Below are 17,057 nucleotides of genomic sequence, written 5' to 3'. Positions count from 1 at the left end.
AAAATCCAGCTTCTCCTTCTGAAACCTTCCCTCCTAGTTCCCCTTCTGATAATCCTGATGAACAGATGAATGACACAGTTAATAACACAGATCAAGTAGACTGCAGTGACCTTTCAGAGCATAACAAACTTGACAGGGAAGAATCCATGGATGTGGAGGCTTCCAGCATTAACAATAGCAGTAGCAGTTCCAAGATTGTCAACAATAGTATTACAAGCAGTAACAGCTCCACAATGGGTACCTCAGCTGTAACAACCTCTCTACCTCACATAGGGGATCTGACAACATTAGGCAACTTTTCAGTGATAAATAGTAATGTAATAATTGAAAACCTTCAGAGTACTAAAGTGGCAGTAGCACAGTTCTCACAGGAAGCGAGATGTAACGGTGCATCGAACAGTAAGCTTGCTGTACCTGCCCTGATGGAGCAACTGTTGGCTTTACAGCAGCAGCAGATCCATCAGTTGCAACTGATTGAACAAATTCGTCACCAAATATTATTGTTGGCTTCCCAAAATACCGACATGCCAACATCTTCTAGCCCTTCTCAAGGTACTTTACGAACATCTGCCAACCCCTTGTCCACATTAAGTTCCCATTTATCCCAGCAGCTGGCTGCAGCAGCTGGATTAGCACAAAGCCTTGCTAGTCAATCTGCCAGCATCAGTGGTGTGAAACAGCTACCCCCTATACAGCTACCTCAGAGCAACCCTAGCAACACTCTAATTCCATCCAGTAGTGGCTCTTCTCCAAATATTAACATATTGGCAGCAGCAGTTACAACACCGTCCTCAGAAAAAGTGGCTTCAAGTATTGGTGGCTCACAGCTCAGCAACCCACCAGTATCAGCATCATCTTCACCAGCTTTTGCAATAAGCAGTTTATTAAGTCCTGCATCTAATCCACTTCTACCTCAGCCCACCCCTAGTAACTCTGTTTTCTCCAGTCCCTTGTCCAATATTGGAACACCTGCAGAGGATTTAAACTCCTTGACTGTCTTGGCACAGCAAAGAAAAAGCAAGCCACCAAACGTAACTGCTTTTGAAGCAAAAAGTAATTCAGATGAGGCATTCTTTAAGCATAAATGCAGGTTCTGTGCTAAAGTGTTTGGGAGTGACAGTGCCTTGCAGATTCATTTACGTTCTCACACTGGCGAGAGGCCATTTAAATGCAACATATGTGGAAACAGGTTCTCCACAAAGGGAAACTTAAAAGTCCACTTTCAGCGTCATAAAGAAAAATACCCTCATATTCAAATGAATCCATACCCGGTGCCAGAGCATTTGGACAATATTCCTACAAGCACGGGTATTCCTTATGGGATGTCTATACCGCCAGAGAAACCTGTCACGAGCTGGCTGGACAGCAAGCCGGTCCTCTCCACCCTGACGACTTCTGTTGGACTGCCACTCCCACCAACGATCCCAAGCTTGACCCCATTCATCAAAACTGAGGAGCCTCAGCCGATTCCCATTAGCCATCCTTCCGCTAGCCCTCCCTGCTCTGTCAAGAGTGACTCGGGAACAGCTGATCCCACATCAAAAATTTCCAATGGACTTTCTGATGAGGTAGAGGCTGGCGCTTTGCCTACCTCAAATGGCAAAATGGAAGAAAACTCTCAAAATGCAAGCGCCATCACTAACATGAGCAGCTCTGTGAGCTCACCGGCAGCAGACTCAGGCTCCAGCGGTGTTGCCACTTTTACAAATCCACTGATGCCTCTCATGTCAGAGCAATTTAAGGCAAAGTTTCCATTTGGAGGACTATTGGATTCAACGCCAGCATCTGAAACATCAAAATTGCAGCAACTGGTAGAAAACATTGACAAAAAGGCAACCGATCCTAACGAGTGTATCATTTGCCACCGAGTTCTCAGTTGCCAGAGTGCACTGAAAATGCATTATCGCACACATACCGGTGAGAGGCCATTTAAATGTAAAATCTGTGGTCGCGCTTTCACTACTAAAGGCAACTTAAAGACTCATTACAGTGTCCACCGTGCCATGCCCCCGCTGAGAGTGCAACATTCATGCCCGATCTGCCAGAAAAAATTCACCAATGCCGTTGTGCTACAGCAGCATATCCGAATGCATATGGGAGGGCAGATCCCCAACACTCCAGTGACGGAAAACTATCCTGAGTCAATGGAATCAGATACGGGATCTTTTGATGATAAGAATTTTGATGATATAGACAACTTCTCAGATGAGAACATGGAAGACTGTCCTGACAGCAGCGTGCCAGACACACCTAAATCTGCGGATGCATCACAGGACAGCTTGTCTTCTTCCCCTTTGCCCCTGGAAATGTCAAGTATTGCTGCTTTGGAAAATCAGATGAAGATGATCAATGCGGGACTTGCTGAACAACTTCAGGCAAGCTTAAAGTCAGTTGAAAATGGGTCAGTGGAAGGGGACGTTTTGACTAACGATTCGTCATCTGTCGGTGGTGATATGGAAAGCCAAAGTGCTGGAAGCCCTGCTGTCTCAGAGTCTACCTCTTCCATGCAGGCCTTGTCCCCATCCAACAGCACTAATGATTACCACAAGTCACCAAGTATTGAAGAGAAACCAGTAAGAGCTTTACCAAGTGAGTTTGCCAACGGTTTGTCTCCAACCCCTGCTAACAGTGGTGCTTTGGACTTGACGTCTAGTAACACTGATAAAATGGTTAAAGAAGAGTCTCTGAGTATGCTCTTCCCTTTCAGAGATAGAGGTAAATTTAAAAACACCGCATGTGACATTTGTGGCAAAACATTTGCTTGTCAGAGTGCCTTGGACATTCATTACAGAAGTCATACCAAAGAGAGACCATTTATTTGCACAGTTTGCAATCGTGGCTTTTCCACAAAGGGTAATTTGAAGCAGCATATGTTGACACATCAAATGCGAGATCTACCATCACAACTTTTTGAGCCCAATTCCAGTATAGGCCCTAATCAGAACTCTTCGGTTATGCCTGCTAATTCACTGTCATCGCTCATAAAGACTGAGGTTAATGGCTTTGTGCACAGCTCTCCTCAGGATAGCAAAGAAGCACCCTCTGGTCTAGTTGCTTCAGGGCCGCTGTCCTCCTCTGCTACATCCCCTGTCCTGCTCCCCACTCTCCCCAGAAGAACCCCCAAACAGCACTACTGCAACACATGTGGGAAAACATTTTCTTCCTCCAGTGCTCTGCAGATCCACGAAAGGACACACACTGGTGAGAAACCTTTTGCCTGCACTATATGTGGAAGAGCATTCACAACAAAAGGCAATCTGAAGGTACTTTTTTCTCTTGCTGTTCTTAGGTTTCATTTTCTCCTTGCAGGGGGGTTTTAATTTTTTACATCTGTGAATGTTGCAAGAAGTGGTACCTTTGGGTATCTGTGGTGTGACAAATGGTGTGTTTAGTCAGTTCTGGTAGACCTAGATGGCCTCTTGTTGAGTGCTCATGTTGGCAGCCGATCCGAAGCGTGAATTTTGGTTTTGATGCTTAATTAAAATTCATCTACCAGCAAAGACTGTCTATGTAGAGTGTGAAACGGAACAGCCAAATGATGTTAAGGAGTCTTAATTAACAGAGACACGTTTTGTAACTCACACACCTCTTTAAGAATTGAAAGGCTCTTGAATATGCTGTTTTTCATAACTATCGTGTAAGATGATGGTGTTTAAAAAAACTATTAACATAATTCTGGAACTAATGGGCATTACTTTAATTGATTATATAACTAACATTTCCTACTGATATGTGTTTGAAAAAGCAAATATACTTAAGTTTTAGAACACCAGTTGAGCACTTTACTGTGTACATTTTTCTGTTGACAGAGTATTTCTCTAGAGGTTGCTGCCAGTAATGCGAGATGAATAATTACTTTCAGGCCATTCTGTCTATACACGAGGCTCTCTGATGAGCAATCAGTAAAGGATACTTTCTGCCTGTCTGAAAAGGACGTTTATAGGGTAAAGGGTGTCAAATACAATACTTACCATTGCAATGAAAGTGGACATAGCAATTCTAGCCCTGAAAGCAGCTATCTGCAATTGACAGAATAACGTGAAGTCATTATAAACTAAATACATATAATAAAAAAAAGACTATTATGTTAGCAATGCATTGTTCAGCAGGAAGACAGGGTATTCTGGGTAATGGTGATGGGCTAATCCAGAAGAAGTTTGTTTATTATTCCAAATGGGAAATGGAGCCCTGTACCAGCTACCTTTAGTGCCGTTCATTATGTAACAAGGCTGGGCATGTTCATGGACAGCTGCCTTCTCTGTGATCAAAATAAGTTTGAAATCCCTGTCAACCCCTATTTTTTGTTTGTTTGTTTCTTCCTTTCTTTCTTTTCAGGTTCACATGGGCACTCACATGTGGAACAGTACTCCTGCAAGACGAGGCAGACGACTTTCCGTAGATGGCCCCATGACATTTCTAGGAGGCAATCCTGTGAAGTTCCCAGAAATGTTTCAGAAGGATTTGGCTGCACGGTCGGGGAATGGAGACCCCTCCAGCTTCTGGAACCAGTACGCGGCAGCACTCTCCAATGGCTTGGCCATGAAGACCAACGAGATCTCTGTCATCCAGAATGGTGGTATCCCTCCGGCGCCAGGGGGCCTGGGCAACGGTGGCAGCTCTCCCATCAGCGGCTTGACGGGAAGCCTGGAGAAGCTCCAGAATTCAGAACCCAACGCACCTCTAGCTGGTCTGGAGAAAATGGCAAGCAATGAAAATGGGACAAGCTTTCGTTTCACACGTTTCGTGGAAGACAACAAAGAAATTGTAACAAATTAGAAAAAACTCCATAAATAACATTCCTGCAAATAGTGCAACCTAGGGTTGCTTTTTTCAAGCTGCAGGCTACAACATTACAAAGACTTTCTTTTGTACCATGTTCTACTTCTAGAGTTCTAAGAGAGCTTATTTATTAGTGATATAACCTTGCTTTGCAAACAAATGCAAGCATTAACTTTGGTCTCCTGTATTTTGAACTAAATACTAATCGACTAGAGTGCTGTAAACTTGCTGTAACATTTATGGCAGTTGCAAGTCTGTTCCGCTAGGTGATCTTATTCTGGCATTAACTTATTTTCTATATCCAGTTTAACATGAACTCTGGTATTGATGCGATGCCTCAGTGATACATTAGATCTTTAACAAAAGTCTGTATATAAATGTACACTTTGATCCTGCTGGAAATTTTATCAGCAAACACATTGTTTAATTTTTCCAAACAGAATTAAGAAAAGGACTGAAAGAATATAGACTGAACAGTGTGGGTCCTTTACACAGCTCAGTTTTTGATTTTTATTATAAAATTAAAACTGCTTTAATTTTTGTAGGTTTAACATTTTCCGTTTTGAACTGTTATTTGTATTGTGCTTTTTACTTGAGTCGTCTTAAATGTTAATACATTTCTGTACAGTAATAAGCACGCGGATTATTAGAGAAGATACTGAAGTGTTGTTTTGGTAGTTGAAACTGAGACGTAACATTTTGCCTTGTAGGTATATTCATTATAGAAAATGTGCTGGACTTTCACAATGCTGCTAAGTATGGCATCTTGAACAACTTCCGTGGACAACTGTAGATGCTCCTGTACATACAATAAGACATCACTTTCATTAAAATGTACATATGTTCCTTACAAGACCAAGCCCTACTCCTTGACCAAGGGAACAAGTATAGTGTTTGTTTATTTTGTATTAGGTATTGGGGGGGGGGGGGGGGGGGGGGGGCAGGGGGAACCTTGGACTGTTACATGCACTTTCTCGGAAAGTTGAAAGGAAAAGAGGTCCAGTTTCTTTAACATTTAATACTTACTAACAGCAGAGATACTGTAATTTTACTCGAGTAATCAAATACATTTTTGCAACAGATAAAATTCACTGTCTCTGTGTTTTTAAAGTGTACCTGTATTTAGTAATCACTTTGTATTATTTAGCCTTTCCCTTGGTTAACATGAACTGCCCAGGTTGTATGTGTGTCTTTATATTTGTAAGTATGGGTATACATATATGTATTGCATATTAATTGCTAGTATATTTTTCATACCCCCTAATAGTGGGAAATTTCTCCTTAACTATTCAACTCCTCCTCATAAAATTGTAGATATTTTGGCATTTTTAATTTCTTTATAAAAAAAATGCTGCTAGCAAAGACCTTATTGAGCCTAGGTAAGTTTCCTTTGAAGGAAATAATTTATCACATTTAAGGCTTGATTTGGTTCAAATGCTTTATATTTGATATTAATTTTATTCTATGAGATTGTATGTTTGTGGCATGCTTACGCTGCTATATCTGTGTTAAGATGTCCACTTGCAAGCCTCCATATATTATATGGGATTTATAACTTGACTGTAAAAAAAAAAAAAAAAAAAAATTGCTTTGGCCTTGCACATGATTTGGCTTCCCTTATGCACCTGCAATGATCATTAACCTCAATGGGAGTTTGGGGAAACAGAATTCAGCCCAGTATTTTCACCCAGTAGAGTTTTATCTCCTCACATTATTATTTATGAAAAATAAATCAGTTTGGCTACCTTCAAAAAACCAAACAGGAATAACCAATTTTGTGCTCATGTGAATATATATATTTTTTTACAATTCCAAAATTCAGGCATTTTGTGTTATAGGATTTTTTTCATATCAGCGTGGGTGGAGTTGCTTGCCTTTATAAACAAGAAGTAATCACTTTGCTCTTCCCCCTAGTAGTTTGAGTTGTAAATTGGGCATCATAGAGGATTTAACACTGAAAAGCTGGGGTGAGAAGTACTTTTCTTGAGGACTTTTACCCGTCATATGATTATGAATCCTTAGTAAAATATTAACGCTGTAGTCTGAATACCTCTTGGACTTCATGTCTTTAGAACTTTTTCCTGTTCAAATGTGATGATTCATCTGGTACATGATACACATTTTTGTTAACATGTAAGTTGTACACTAGAGCCAGCTGGCTTGTCAATGTGAATATTTAAGAATTTCAAGTCACTTTTTGGTCTCGGAAAAAGGTAAATTAAACGGATTTTGATGGTTTTATCAATGAAATACTAACTAATTCTGCTGTTAAACTGAGTTTAGATTTGAGCGACAGAAAAGCAAGGAAGGGTTAGCAGATGCCAGTGCTCTGGGAGGGTTTCTTTTACGCAGCTTGAGTTTCATTAATGGCTTTAACTCCGGCCCTCGGAACCTCTCCTCACGTTAAAGCGAAGTCTTTGGGTGCCGAGGACCTTTCAGCCCCGCCAGGGAACGGGCACAGGCCCTTCCCGGCCGGGGGAAGCCGCGCCGGGGGCAGTCGGGCCCCGCACTCGCGAGCCTCCGCGGGCAGCCGGCTCCCGGACGCTCCCTGCCGCTGGGTAACGTATGCACTTCCAGGAAAAAAAAAAAGAAAAAAAAAAAAAGTGAGCCATTTTCTTTGTGGTATCTTAGGGCCTGGGGGTACCCCCCGGTCTCCGCGGCTGCTGGGTGCCCTGCTCCCTCAGGCGGAGCCCGTCCGTCCCGCGAGCGCGCCCCTGGGCTCGCTGCCCGGGCGTTGTGGGGTGGGGCGCCGGCAGCTCGCGCGCTCGGGCGACCGTTAGGCTCGAGCGTTGGGGGCGGCTGAGGTAAACTTCCCCGCCCCGCTGAGGGGGTGCCGGGCGAAGCGGGCACCGGGGAGGGGGCGCGGCGCGGGTCGCCCCGCTGCCCGAGGGGCTGCATTTCCTCGCCCAAGGTCAGGTGTGCGCTCCCCTCCCCCCGCGAGGGGCGAGAGACCCTTTTCTCCTCCAGCCTTTCGGAAGCGTTTCCCTGAGGCTGCGGGGAACCCGCCCCGGCGACGGGGGCTGCGGCGGACGAGGCTCCTCGGGACACTCTGTCTCCCGGCCGCCTGCCTGATGGCAGCGATCGAGCCCGGCTGGGCGAGGGTTCCCCTGACAAGCCGGTGCGCTGCGCTGCGCTGCCCTGCCGGGTTGTTGCTGCTGTTTCACTTTGCGCTTCCCTCGCTACCGTCTGCGAAGGTGGGTGCTGGGGGGGAAGGAATCAACTGTTGCCGTGTCCCGTGCCTCCCGCTGCGCCGGGCTTGGCGGAGGGTGCCTGGGCTGTTATTCCCGCGCCGCAGAGGGGCTTCTCGTTCCCTTTCTCCTGCCGCCCCCGAACGGAGCTGCGGTCCGGCCCGGTGCGGAAGCCGGGGCCGTCCGCCGAGGGTGCTGAGGCCGTGCCCCGCGGGGTGCGGGGTCAGGGTCGGCTCGGGGCTCCCCGCCCCGTCAGGCGGAGCGCCCGGCCGGCCGCCTGCGAGCTGCCGGAGGAGAAGGGATGGAGGAGGGGGATAATTTGCTCTGGAAATGCGGAATGTTAAATTTCCCGTTACTTGACACCAGACCGTGGGGACCGGGGGAAGTTACCTCTCCCCAGAGCTGTCCTCTGGCAAGCGCACAAAGGTGCCCGCGTCGCCTCGCAGCTGGACGCCGCGCTACCTCGCTGCAATTACCCAGCGCAGGATTTCCTATTCACAGACATTGAATTAATCCTTATTCAAGAATAGATTTTTTTTTTCTTTACAGTTTTGTTTGCGCGGCCGCATTTTTCTCATTAGCAACAAAGTTTTCTTCCCCTGCTTCCCGCCCATCACAATTTTATCATCCGTTAAAATAAAGCACAGTGGGGTGGGTTTTTTTTTTCCTTCTTCTTCTTCTAAGCGCCAACGATCGTTCAGCGCATTCATTTAATCAGCCCGAGTAATTTTCTTCACCCAGAAACAGACGTGATGTATTTAAAAATTGGGCTAATAGCGTGCGAAACTTCCCCGCTTGGGAGTAGCCCGCGGCGGAGCGGCCGCTCCGGCCCCTGCCGGCTGGATAAACCGCGGGGCTGCCCCTCCCGCCGGGCATTTTTGCTAGCAGGCGCCCAGTGAATTTGGGGGTTTCCCCGAGTACCGTAGGGAGGAGAGAAAGCGAGGACGTGGCGGCGACTGAGAAAGAGAGGAGCTGGAGGCGCGCCGTTCGCCTGGCCGCCGAGAAGGGCGCGCAGCTCGCCCGCGGTGCCCCGGCCGCGGAGCAGCCTGGCGGGTGGTCACTTCACTTTCATGGGGCAAATTGGGGAGATGTAGCGGGACGGACGGAAGGAAAGGCTGAAAAGGGCTAATCAAAAGGACCCACTATACCAGCAGAGTGGAGAGAGAGGAGTCAGGGCAGCACATCGGATGGGCAGGAACGAGGTTTCTCTATTGACGGGGCAGGAGTGAAAGGGAAGGGGAGCAGCAAATTGCCTGGCTTATTTAGCGTGCAGATGACGACAGAATCCTAAGCCCTTTTCTCAGAGAAAAGCCAGATGAGTTTCAGTGTTTCTTCCTATGTTGGGCTGTGGTTTAAGATTTAGGGACAGGTTGCAAGCCCTCCCTGCTGCAACGGTCAACAAATCTCTCCAACACTGCTTTGGAAAGAGTATTTGCTGACCATCAAAATACAGCAGTTGCTGCTTGGTTTGACCTTTTCTTTGGGGCATACTTCCTGCTTTTGGGAGTCCTGAAGTCACAGGCTACCTGGTTGCGTGTTTGCAGGAGGCCAGTTTTACTTGGCAGGAGGAGGTGTGACTTCATAGTGTGACAGTTCTTTTTTTGCTCTCTCCCTGCCAGTCTTCAGTACTGCTCGGGTTTTATCTCTGGGCTTTTTTTAATCGAAATAACATTTGCCTATTTGGTTTTCTTCTCTCGTGAATATGAGTTGATGGAAGTTAAAATAATGTTTTGCAAATAAGTGGGTACAGTTATTTATACAAGCTGGAAGCAGTGTGTCTCAACTACTGAGTTGAAATATAATGACTTAAAGATTCACATATAATACAGTCTCTTGTATAAATACCTCTCTCTAGACAAAAAGTTAAGGAGGAGTGGAGGCTTGGAAATACTAATCTTAACAGAAAAGAACAGGAATAATTGGGAAATATGCAACTTCAGCTGAGAACAGAGTTACTGACATCTGCGTTTATGTTCAGTTTCCCGATTTGATCTTTCTGGTTTTTACATTCAGGTTATAGTTAATATCAGAATGGCTACCCTGAGCCAGTCCCTCTGTTGCTACTGGCAGTGGCCTAGCAGATGCCTGGAAGATGGTAAGCGCATGGCGATTCCTCCTTGGGAAAATCTCCTTGTTACAGGGACAACCATACAGGGAGGCCACATGCGGTAGTTGGAATATTTTACAGGTAAGTGAGGTGTAAGCATGGCAGTGACTAAAATTAAGTTTCTGGCTCAAATTATATTATAGTTTTTGTCCTACCACAAGTCTCTTTCTTTGGTTTCCATTTTATCTTCTGTTTTTCTTTAGACACATATTTTTGAATCCACAGTCTGAATTTCTTAAGAGGCAAAATCTCTCAGTGATATGGGAAGAGGAGCAGTAGAGTGACAACAGGAGAGCAGGAAAGAGGAATTTTCTTTAGTGCTTGAGTCTGTCTAGCACTGAGGGAGGGGGTGAATAACATGCACTTGCGGGTTAAAGACATTCTCTGCAATGCTCTGCATGGTGGGTGGGGCCAGCATCTTGTATGCAGCTGACTGAGCATATGGTATACCTGTGAGAATGGCCTACTGGAGAGTTGTAGAGTAAGGAAGTGATGTCATCTTCCTTTTTATAGCAGTTAAGTAATTAACCCAAATTGTAGGCTCTTCTTAACTTTCAGAAGTTATTGTCATTTTTGGAAAGCAGTTTAAATTCAGGCTAGATGGGGACCAAAAACATGTCCATGCCCATGTTAGACTTTGTAACCACTGCTAATAAGGAAGGTCCTCACTGGAATGATCACCTGAAACTTCTGGTGTCATTTCATTTCAAAAGAAAGAAGTCTCTCTATGTTAGCAGACATTTGCATCATTTGCACAGACAGCTCTCTTGACCAGGGTAGTGCTGAAGTACAAAGGTCCATTTTCATCATTTAAAGGTCTTAAAAATGCAGCATCACAATGTCAGGTGGGTGTAGCAGAAGCCCTGCAGCACCTGGCATCAGGTGGTGCAACATGAGCACTATTTAGGATTGAATATGGAAAGCAAAAAATGGAGTGGTCTGGCACACTATCATGTCTTTAACCCCACTGGTCACTACTTTCTTTCTTTTCCTCATCTTTTCTATGAAAAATAATTTCAAAGCAGAGCCAGTGAGACTAACCAGATGAATAATGTTAAGATTTTTTTCAAAGCAGTGCCTGTTTTGAAAATAAGCTTCCTTTAGCAGTGAATAATTCTCAATTGCTTTCCTTTCATCAGGATTTTAAAATGTCAGTTAATACATAGTGAAGCTAACGTTTGTTTCATATGTACAATAACTAAGTGGATGATCATGTTCAATGCTAAATGTGCATTCATATGAACTACCTTTCTGTTGGTTAGAGGATCCAGAGAATAACAAATTATATAGAGAGAGACAGAACAAATTTCAAAGGTTTATGTGTCTGTTTACTTGTCTAGGCTGAATAAAGAGTCCTCTCAGCAACTTGTGTCAGAGCTGCTGATGAGAACGAGGCTGTTTGTGATGGTTAGATCACTAGTTAGCTCAGTTGTGGGGATCCCTTAATACCAGCATAGACCCCTGGTGCTGATACACGTAAACTAATTTAACCCCCTGCTTAAGTCAGCTCAACTTATTTTGGCTTCTAACACTGATGAATGTCTGAGCGCTGCACAGACAATTTCTATAACAGTGTCTGTGGCAGTTTAAGTTGTTACTGGCTTTCCCTTTCAGTCCAGATGTTTATTTCTGTGCACTGAGATTTCCTGCCCCTCCATATTTGAATGGGTGGAAGAGATTGCATAAGCACTCTTTATTCATATCACTGCAAAGACAGAGTGATTTCTTATTTGCTGAATAAGACCTTAAGATAGGGAAGTGTCCAAAATGTATGAGGCAGGTTCACAAAGCTTAAGGAGATCATCTTACGAAAGGAGGTTGAGCCTATGTATCTGTGAGTCAGGCAGAAAAGAATTCACAAAGCTACAGCTTGTTTGAGCCAGAATTTCATGAGATGTTACCTTCCAAACCAAGCCTCCTAAAGGGTCAACTGTCTACAAAATAGGCTTAGCTTAAAATGCCACCAAAGCCATTTTTAAGATAGTATGTCTAACTTTGCACTGAAGTGGCGGGAGAACGCTCCATAATTTGTCCTATTTTGTGATGGAGCATAGCAGTAACAGCTTAAAAACACCAAGGCTATTACTTCAGCAGTCTCCTTACTGACATTAGATAGTCGCCTGGAGTCACTTTTCTTGCTTGACCTATACAAAAAAAAGTAGACTGGGCTCCTGTGTTCTCTCCTGGATTTGAAGATGTTATTAAACCAATTCTCTCTTTCCAAAGCTGTATGCATTCATGCTGGCATCCTCAGTAAAGCTGGGACTCAAACAAAAAAGCAAACCAACCTGTCACAATAGCATTGAATGCACTTAAACTTGGAGGAAATGAAAATCAATATTTGTCACGTGGAGGGAAAAGGTAAAATGGGCTGAGGAAAAATGTCCGGCTTTCTTAAAAGCCATTAGTGAAAATGATAAGTTGACAGCAATACTGAAATTTAATTCCTGCATCAGTGCTGTTTGAACACACGGTTTTGCTGCTGTTGTTTTCACCCTCTATCTACTGATGCACACACTAGCTTGATGCACGCATATTCCTTTATTGTTAGTGTTGTTGAAGGGAATTTATTACATTTTAATTGTGCATGGTTTGGAACCTTGGAGACTTATGTACAGGTTTTGTTTGTGGTTAAAGTGTGAAGGGCCTATTTAGGAAATGGAAGTTTCATCCCCGGCTCTGGGCGCATGTAACCTTGGGCAAGTTGCTTCAGTCTCTTGATGCTCTTTGTAAAATGATGCTAACAATAATTCCTTACCTTTAATTTTTGTTTATTTTGGATATTTAGATAGGAAACTGTTCAGATTGGTCTTTTACAATGTGTCTATAGCATATATGGCTAGTCTTTTGGAATATAAATGGTTTTAAAATATCCAATACAAAACAGCTATTTTGAATTTCAGCATCTGCCAGAACACCTGGAATTGCTCTGCTGATACCTCAGTACAACATTTGCCACTTATCAGATGAAGTTTAAAAGTTTAAAAATGCCATGTTATACGTGTTTATGTTTTTACTGTATTTGTAAGAATAAATCATCTGTTTTTGCAAAAGCTCTCCAGAGATACTGTATTTTTGCTGAACTATTGGATGTAGCCACAGTCTTTTAAAATTTTCTATGTAGACAAAATGTCCCTTTCTGAGGCACAGTACAAGGAAATAGTAATTGCATTTGCTGCCTTGCAGACAAGTGCCTGTAGTTGATTTCCAATTTCAGTGGTATTTATCACAGATAACTTTCAGCCTGGACTGCAGCTAATAAGTTCTCTTGATATATTCCCTATATATGAAAAAAAAAAAGGTAAAACACAGTATGTGGAACTGTAAAGGTCATATTTAATTAGAAATAAAATGCTGGATGAAGTACAGTATGACAGTTCAGGGTCAGACTTGTTGCCTTAGTGACTTCCTGGTTTCTTTTAGGATAGCGTGTGAGGTAGGAAGGAAGATGTGAAAGTGCTTGTGCCCGTGTGGTGTAGTGGAGAGTGCACTGAAATAAAGTGTGCAAATTGGAGTCCTCTGCAGCTGTTATTTTTGCTGCAAGTCTCTGTAATACTTCCTGACGCTCTTTCTTTTCTCCCAGGGAGTATATATCTCCATGTACTATATAAAATTATGAGCAACAAGCACAGTAGTACATCCATGTGTTGAAATGCAGCTATAGGTATGTCCATTGTCTGCTCTACTGTTGAACACTAGCAATGATGATAAAGACAGGAGATATTTTTGGATCCTCTGAGAGATTTTCTCTGTTTGACCACTTTGCTCTTTATAACCCTATATATGGCAGTGACAATCTTTGCTTTTGAAAGGGTAACTCTTGAGTTTTGAAACACTGGCCATGTGTGATACAAGTCAGCAAGTTACGCTTACGTTTAGATGTTCTTTCCCTGACTGTCTTGCGGAGAAAGAGAATGGAGTGAGTTTCATTTCATCAGGAATCTGAAGTAACTGTCAATTAAAGCCTGAAGTCCTGACTTTATCTGCTAATCATCTTGAAGGCTTTCTTTTTATCTGAAAATTAGATATTGACAACAGTAACAACAATAAGAACAGGAGAAATGAAGAACGTGGGCAGTAATTTCCACCCCACCCACCCCCCTCTGTTACAACTTGGCCTAAATTTCAAGCTTGTTCAATGCCTTATTTTGCTAATTCAATTTATATAATGCTCAATTTAAACCATCTCAAAGAATCACAATTTTTAGAAAATGCTACTCTGTCTGAAAATCAGGCTTTTAAAACATGTTGACACAAAGTCACTTAAAAGCATGGCCCAAATCCCATGACAGTAGACAGTTACAAGCTGACATCCTAGACAAACACACCAAGATCATCCCAACGCATGCCCTGTCTGGCCAACAGTTTCCCCCCCAGAAATAGTGATTTATTTTTAATTTTTATTGTTATCAAAGGAAAGCAATTAGTTTGGTTTTTGATTAGTCCTTACGTATACAAGCTGGGGGGCAATGTGCTGATAGAGCCATGATGTAGTCGCGCACCTGTAGCTGACATGGGATGTGACTGCAGGTAGATGCATGCAATACACTCTTAGCCCTTTGAGGAGGGCCAAATCCAGGCTGCTGCGTTTCCAAATAAGTTTTGGGGAGATTTGACCTTAAGCAGTTGAAATTACTATACAGTTAGCTACCATAGAAGGCTCTGAAGTAGCAGGGAGTCCTGTGGTGATGTGATACGTCTCTCTCTCTTCAGGATTACTAGTTGTCTCTCGTATTCCACCCCCTCCTCCTTTCTTTCTCTCTCAGGGTTTAAGGCTCTTTGTAATATTGACAGTTACTGGAAAAGGTTCTAACAGCAGTAGAGCTGGTGAAGGACAAGACTATTTTTGGAAAACAATAAAGTAAAAATAAATTTGAAATTAAATATCAATAGCTACCAGCTGTAGCACCTTTTCTCCCTCTCCTGCTAAGTAGTAAAATCAAAGCATAATTTGGAAAGGATCCCTGCTGGAATTGGAGAAACTAGTCCATTCTGCATGCTGAAGGGAAGTTGAGATGTTAATTTACAGATTGGCATTTCCTCAGTTTCTGCAGAATCAGACCCCAGCTGGGGTTAGAAGCTCATGTGCTATAAGAAGTGAGATTTTTCTGCTTGGCTGTAAAACTAAGCTTTTGGTCTCTGGTGGTGAGTGGACATTCTGAGTCTTTGCAGTGCCACCATAACTATTGAAAATGATGGAATGTACACACATCTACTAGGACAGGTCTCTAGTACAGGAGACTTTGCAATGGCTGAAGTGCAGTAAAATGGCTCAATCTACCCCGTCAATGTTCATAGTGTAAGAAGTGATGTGCAGAGTTTTTGGCTACAGCAGTGGCAACTGTAGAAATTTCTTAGATGACTTTGTCCTAAATCAAGGGTTGATGTCATCTTGGTTCTCTTCAGTGAAACAGAGGTACAGAGGTCTCAGGTTATGCTCTGTATTCCTCTGTTCCCAGAGCCCAGCTTGGACTCTGTTTAATACTATGTATTTTCTCTTTTGGTGGAAGTAGTTAATCTAAGCACTCTGCACAAGTCTTAAAAACTGTTTTTAGTTCCCTCCATCAATTGACTTTTGATATACGGTTTTCTTCTTTACTTCTTCTTCAAGGACTTCTGTGGATATAGCACTGTCCTTTTAAATGGATGAATTTCAGTATGGGAAGTTTTTGCTGTCTTCTCCTGATTACACTACAAAAGGAGATTGGCAGGGAAGGGCAGTTTTGGCAGATTTGGGTTTTTATTTCTGAGGAGGGTGAGAGTACAGTGGCTGCTAGTAGCTGCTGAGCCTTTTGCTAGTCTCATTGAGTTACTATTCAATGTTTTCTTCCTTTTGTTCTTTATTGTTTCCAGGTATTTATGGTTGATTTTTCCTGAGAAAGAAATTAAGAAAGAAACTTTTCACAATATGTGTACGTGAAGGACTGTGGGTGGAGAGGGGTACATTTTTCCTGGGTTTTGTTTGATATAACCTTACAGTGCAGTTTCTGAGTGAGAAGCCTACATTAACATCTGGGAGAACCAAATAATTTAGGCCTCCTTCATGAGTGCTTCGTTCCCATTCCTTCATCTCATACTGTTCAGTGTTCATTTATTAAGACCATTATTGCTTGCCTGTGTTAAAATATTTTTAAGTACCAGATTTCTCTGGATTCACTTGAAGAACAATAACCCCAGTTTAAAATAAATGAGAGAGAATTCTAAATAATATTCCAGAGGATTTTTTTTCAGCAGAGGGAGTGTTGATTCCAGAAGCGTTCCTGTAACACTGCTGAAAATCTGGACAAGTCATTGCAAAAGACTTGAAACAGAGAGTTAAACTATTTAATAGTGGTCAAATGCTGCTACCAAATTCAGTCTTTACTAAAATCAGAAATGTTACATCCTTCTGGTTTGGTAATAAACCCACAGTGACTCATCAGGGTGATGTTGTGGCTTTTTCCTTTGCTCTTAAGGAGCACGGTATTGATCAGACTGTGAAATAATACAACAGCTGAAGCTCAGGTAGCAAATATGCATTGAATTGATCTCCCTTTACTAAGCCTCCTATATCCCAGCATTATTTATGGCAGAAGGGTTGAGTCTGGAAAATAACTTTGATAAATACCACCTTGTAGCACCTGTTTAAGTGATGGGAAAGAAAGCACTCCCTAGTTTGTTAACTTTAAGTATTGGGAGTAGAAGTGATGTGAACATAATAATATTATGATTCATACAAACCACTTTTCAACCAACTCGATATATTTCATTACCTCCTTTCCAGCAGAAGTATTGATTTTTGTTTTGTGGTTTTATAACACAATTTCAAGGCTGTTGTAGTTTAATGAGCCATGTTCTTATGATGTTTAAAAAGATTTGAAGCATTTGTTGAAATAAATATTATGGATTGCCCATCTCTTGTCACCTCTTCTTTCTGTCATCCGTATAAACCCAGCATAAGAATGAATAGGGCAGCCAGCTATGTGGCTTTTTGTGTTTGAGAT

General features: G+C 42.9%; 1 protein-coding gene and 1 long non-coding RNA gene across 7 annotated transcripts in view; both read left to right on the top strand.

The window, feature by feature from the left end:
- The window catches only part of SALL1 (spalt like transcription factor 1), a 23,600-nt gene extending 17,734 nt beyond the window's left edge, over positions 1 to 5,866 (top strand). For all 5 annotated transcript variants that reach the window (XM_030024710.2, XM_030024707.2, XM_030024709.2 and 2 more), the window contains 2 exons: positions 1 to 3,263; positions 4,336 to 5,866. The exon at positions 1 to 3,263 is cut by the window's left edge and continues 150 nt beyond it. In XM_030024710.2, coding sequence (XP_029880570.1) covers positions 1 to 3,263; positions 4,336 to 4,776 — 3,704 coding nt within the window. In that variant the 3' untranslated portion in view covers positions 4,777 to 5,866. The remainder of the gene's footprint in view (positions 3,264 to 4,335) is intronic.
- Positions 5,867 to 7,595: 1,729 nt separating this feature from the next.
- LOC115345699 overlaps positions 7,596 to 17,057 on the top strand; it is a 113,172-nt gene continuing 103,710 nt past the window's right edge. The window contains exons 1-3 of one of the 2 annotated variants that reach the window (XR_005933278.1): positions 7,596 to 7,973; positions 9,981 to 10,155; positions 10,278 to 10,414. This is a non-coding gene — a long non-coding RNA (uncharacterized LOC115345699). Of the gene's footprint in view, positions 7,974 to 9,980; positions 10,156 to 10,277; positions 10,415 to 17,057 lie in introns of those variants that run through there. The other variant, XR_003924922.1, reaches the window with a different exon arrangement.

The sequence above is a fragment of the Aquila chrysaetos genome, chromosome 9, assembly GCF_900496995.4.
Source record: "Aquila chrysaetos chrysaetos chromosome 9, bAquChr1.4, whole genome shotgun sequence".
Classification (NCBI taxonomy): Eukaryota; Metazoa; Chordata; class Aves; order Accipitriformes; family Accipitridae; genus Aquila; species Aquila chrysaetos.
Note: the sequence above shows the minus strand (reverse complement) of the source record. Positions and strands in the feature narration are given on the sequence as shown.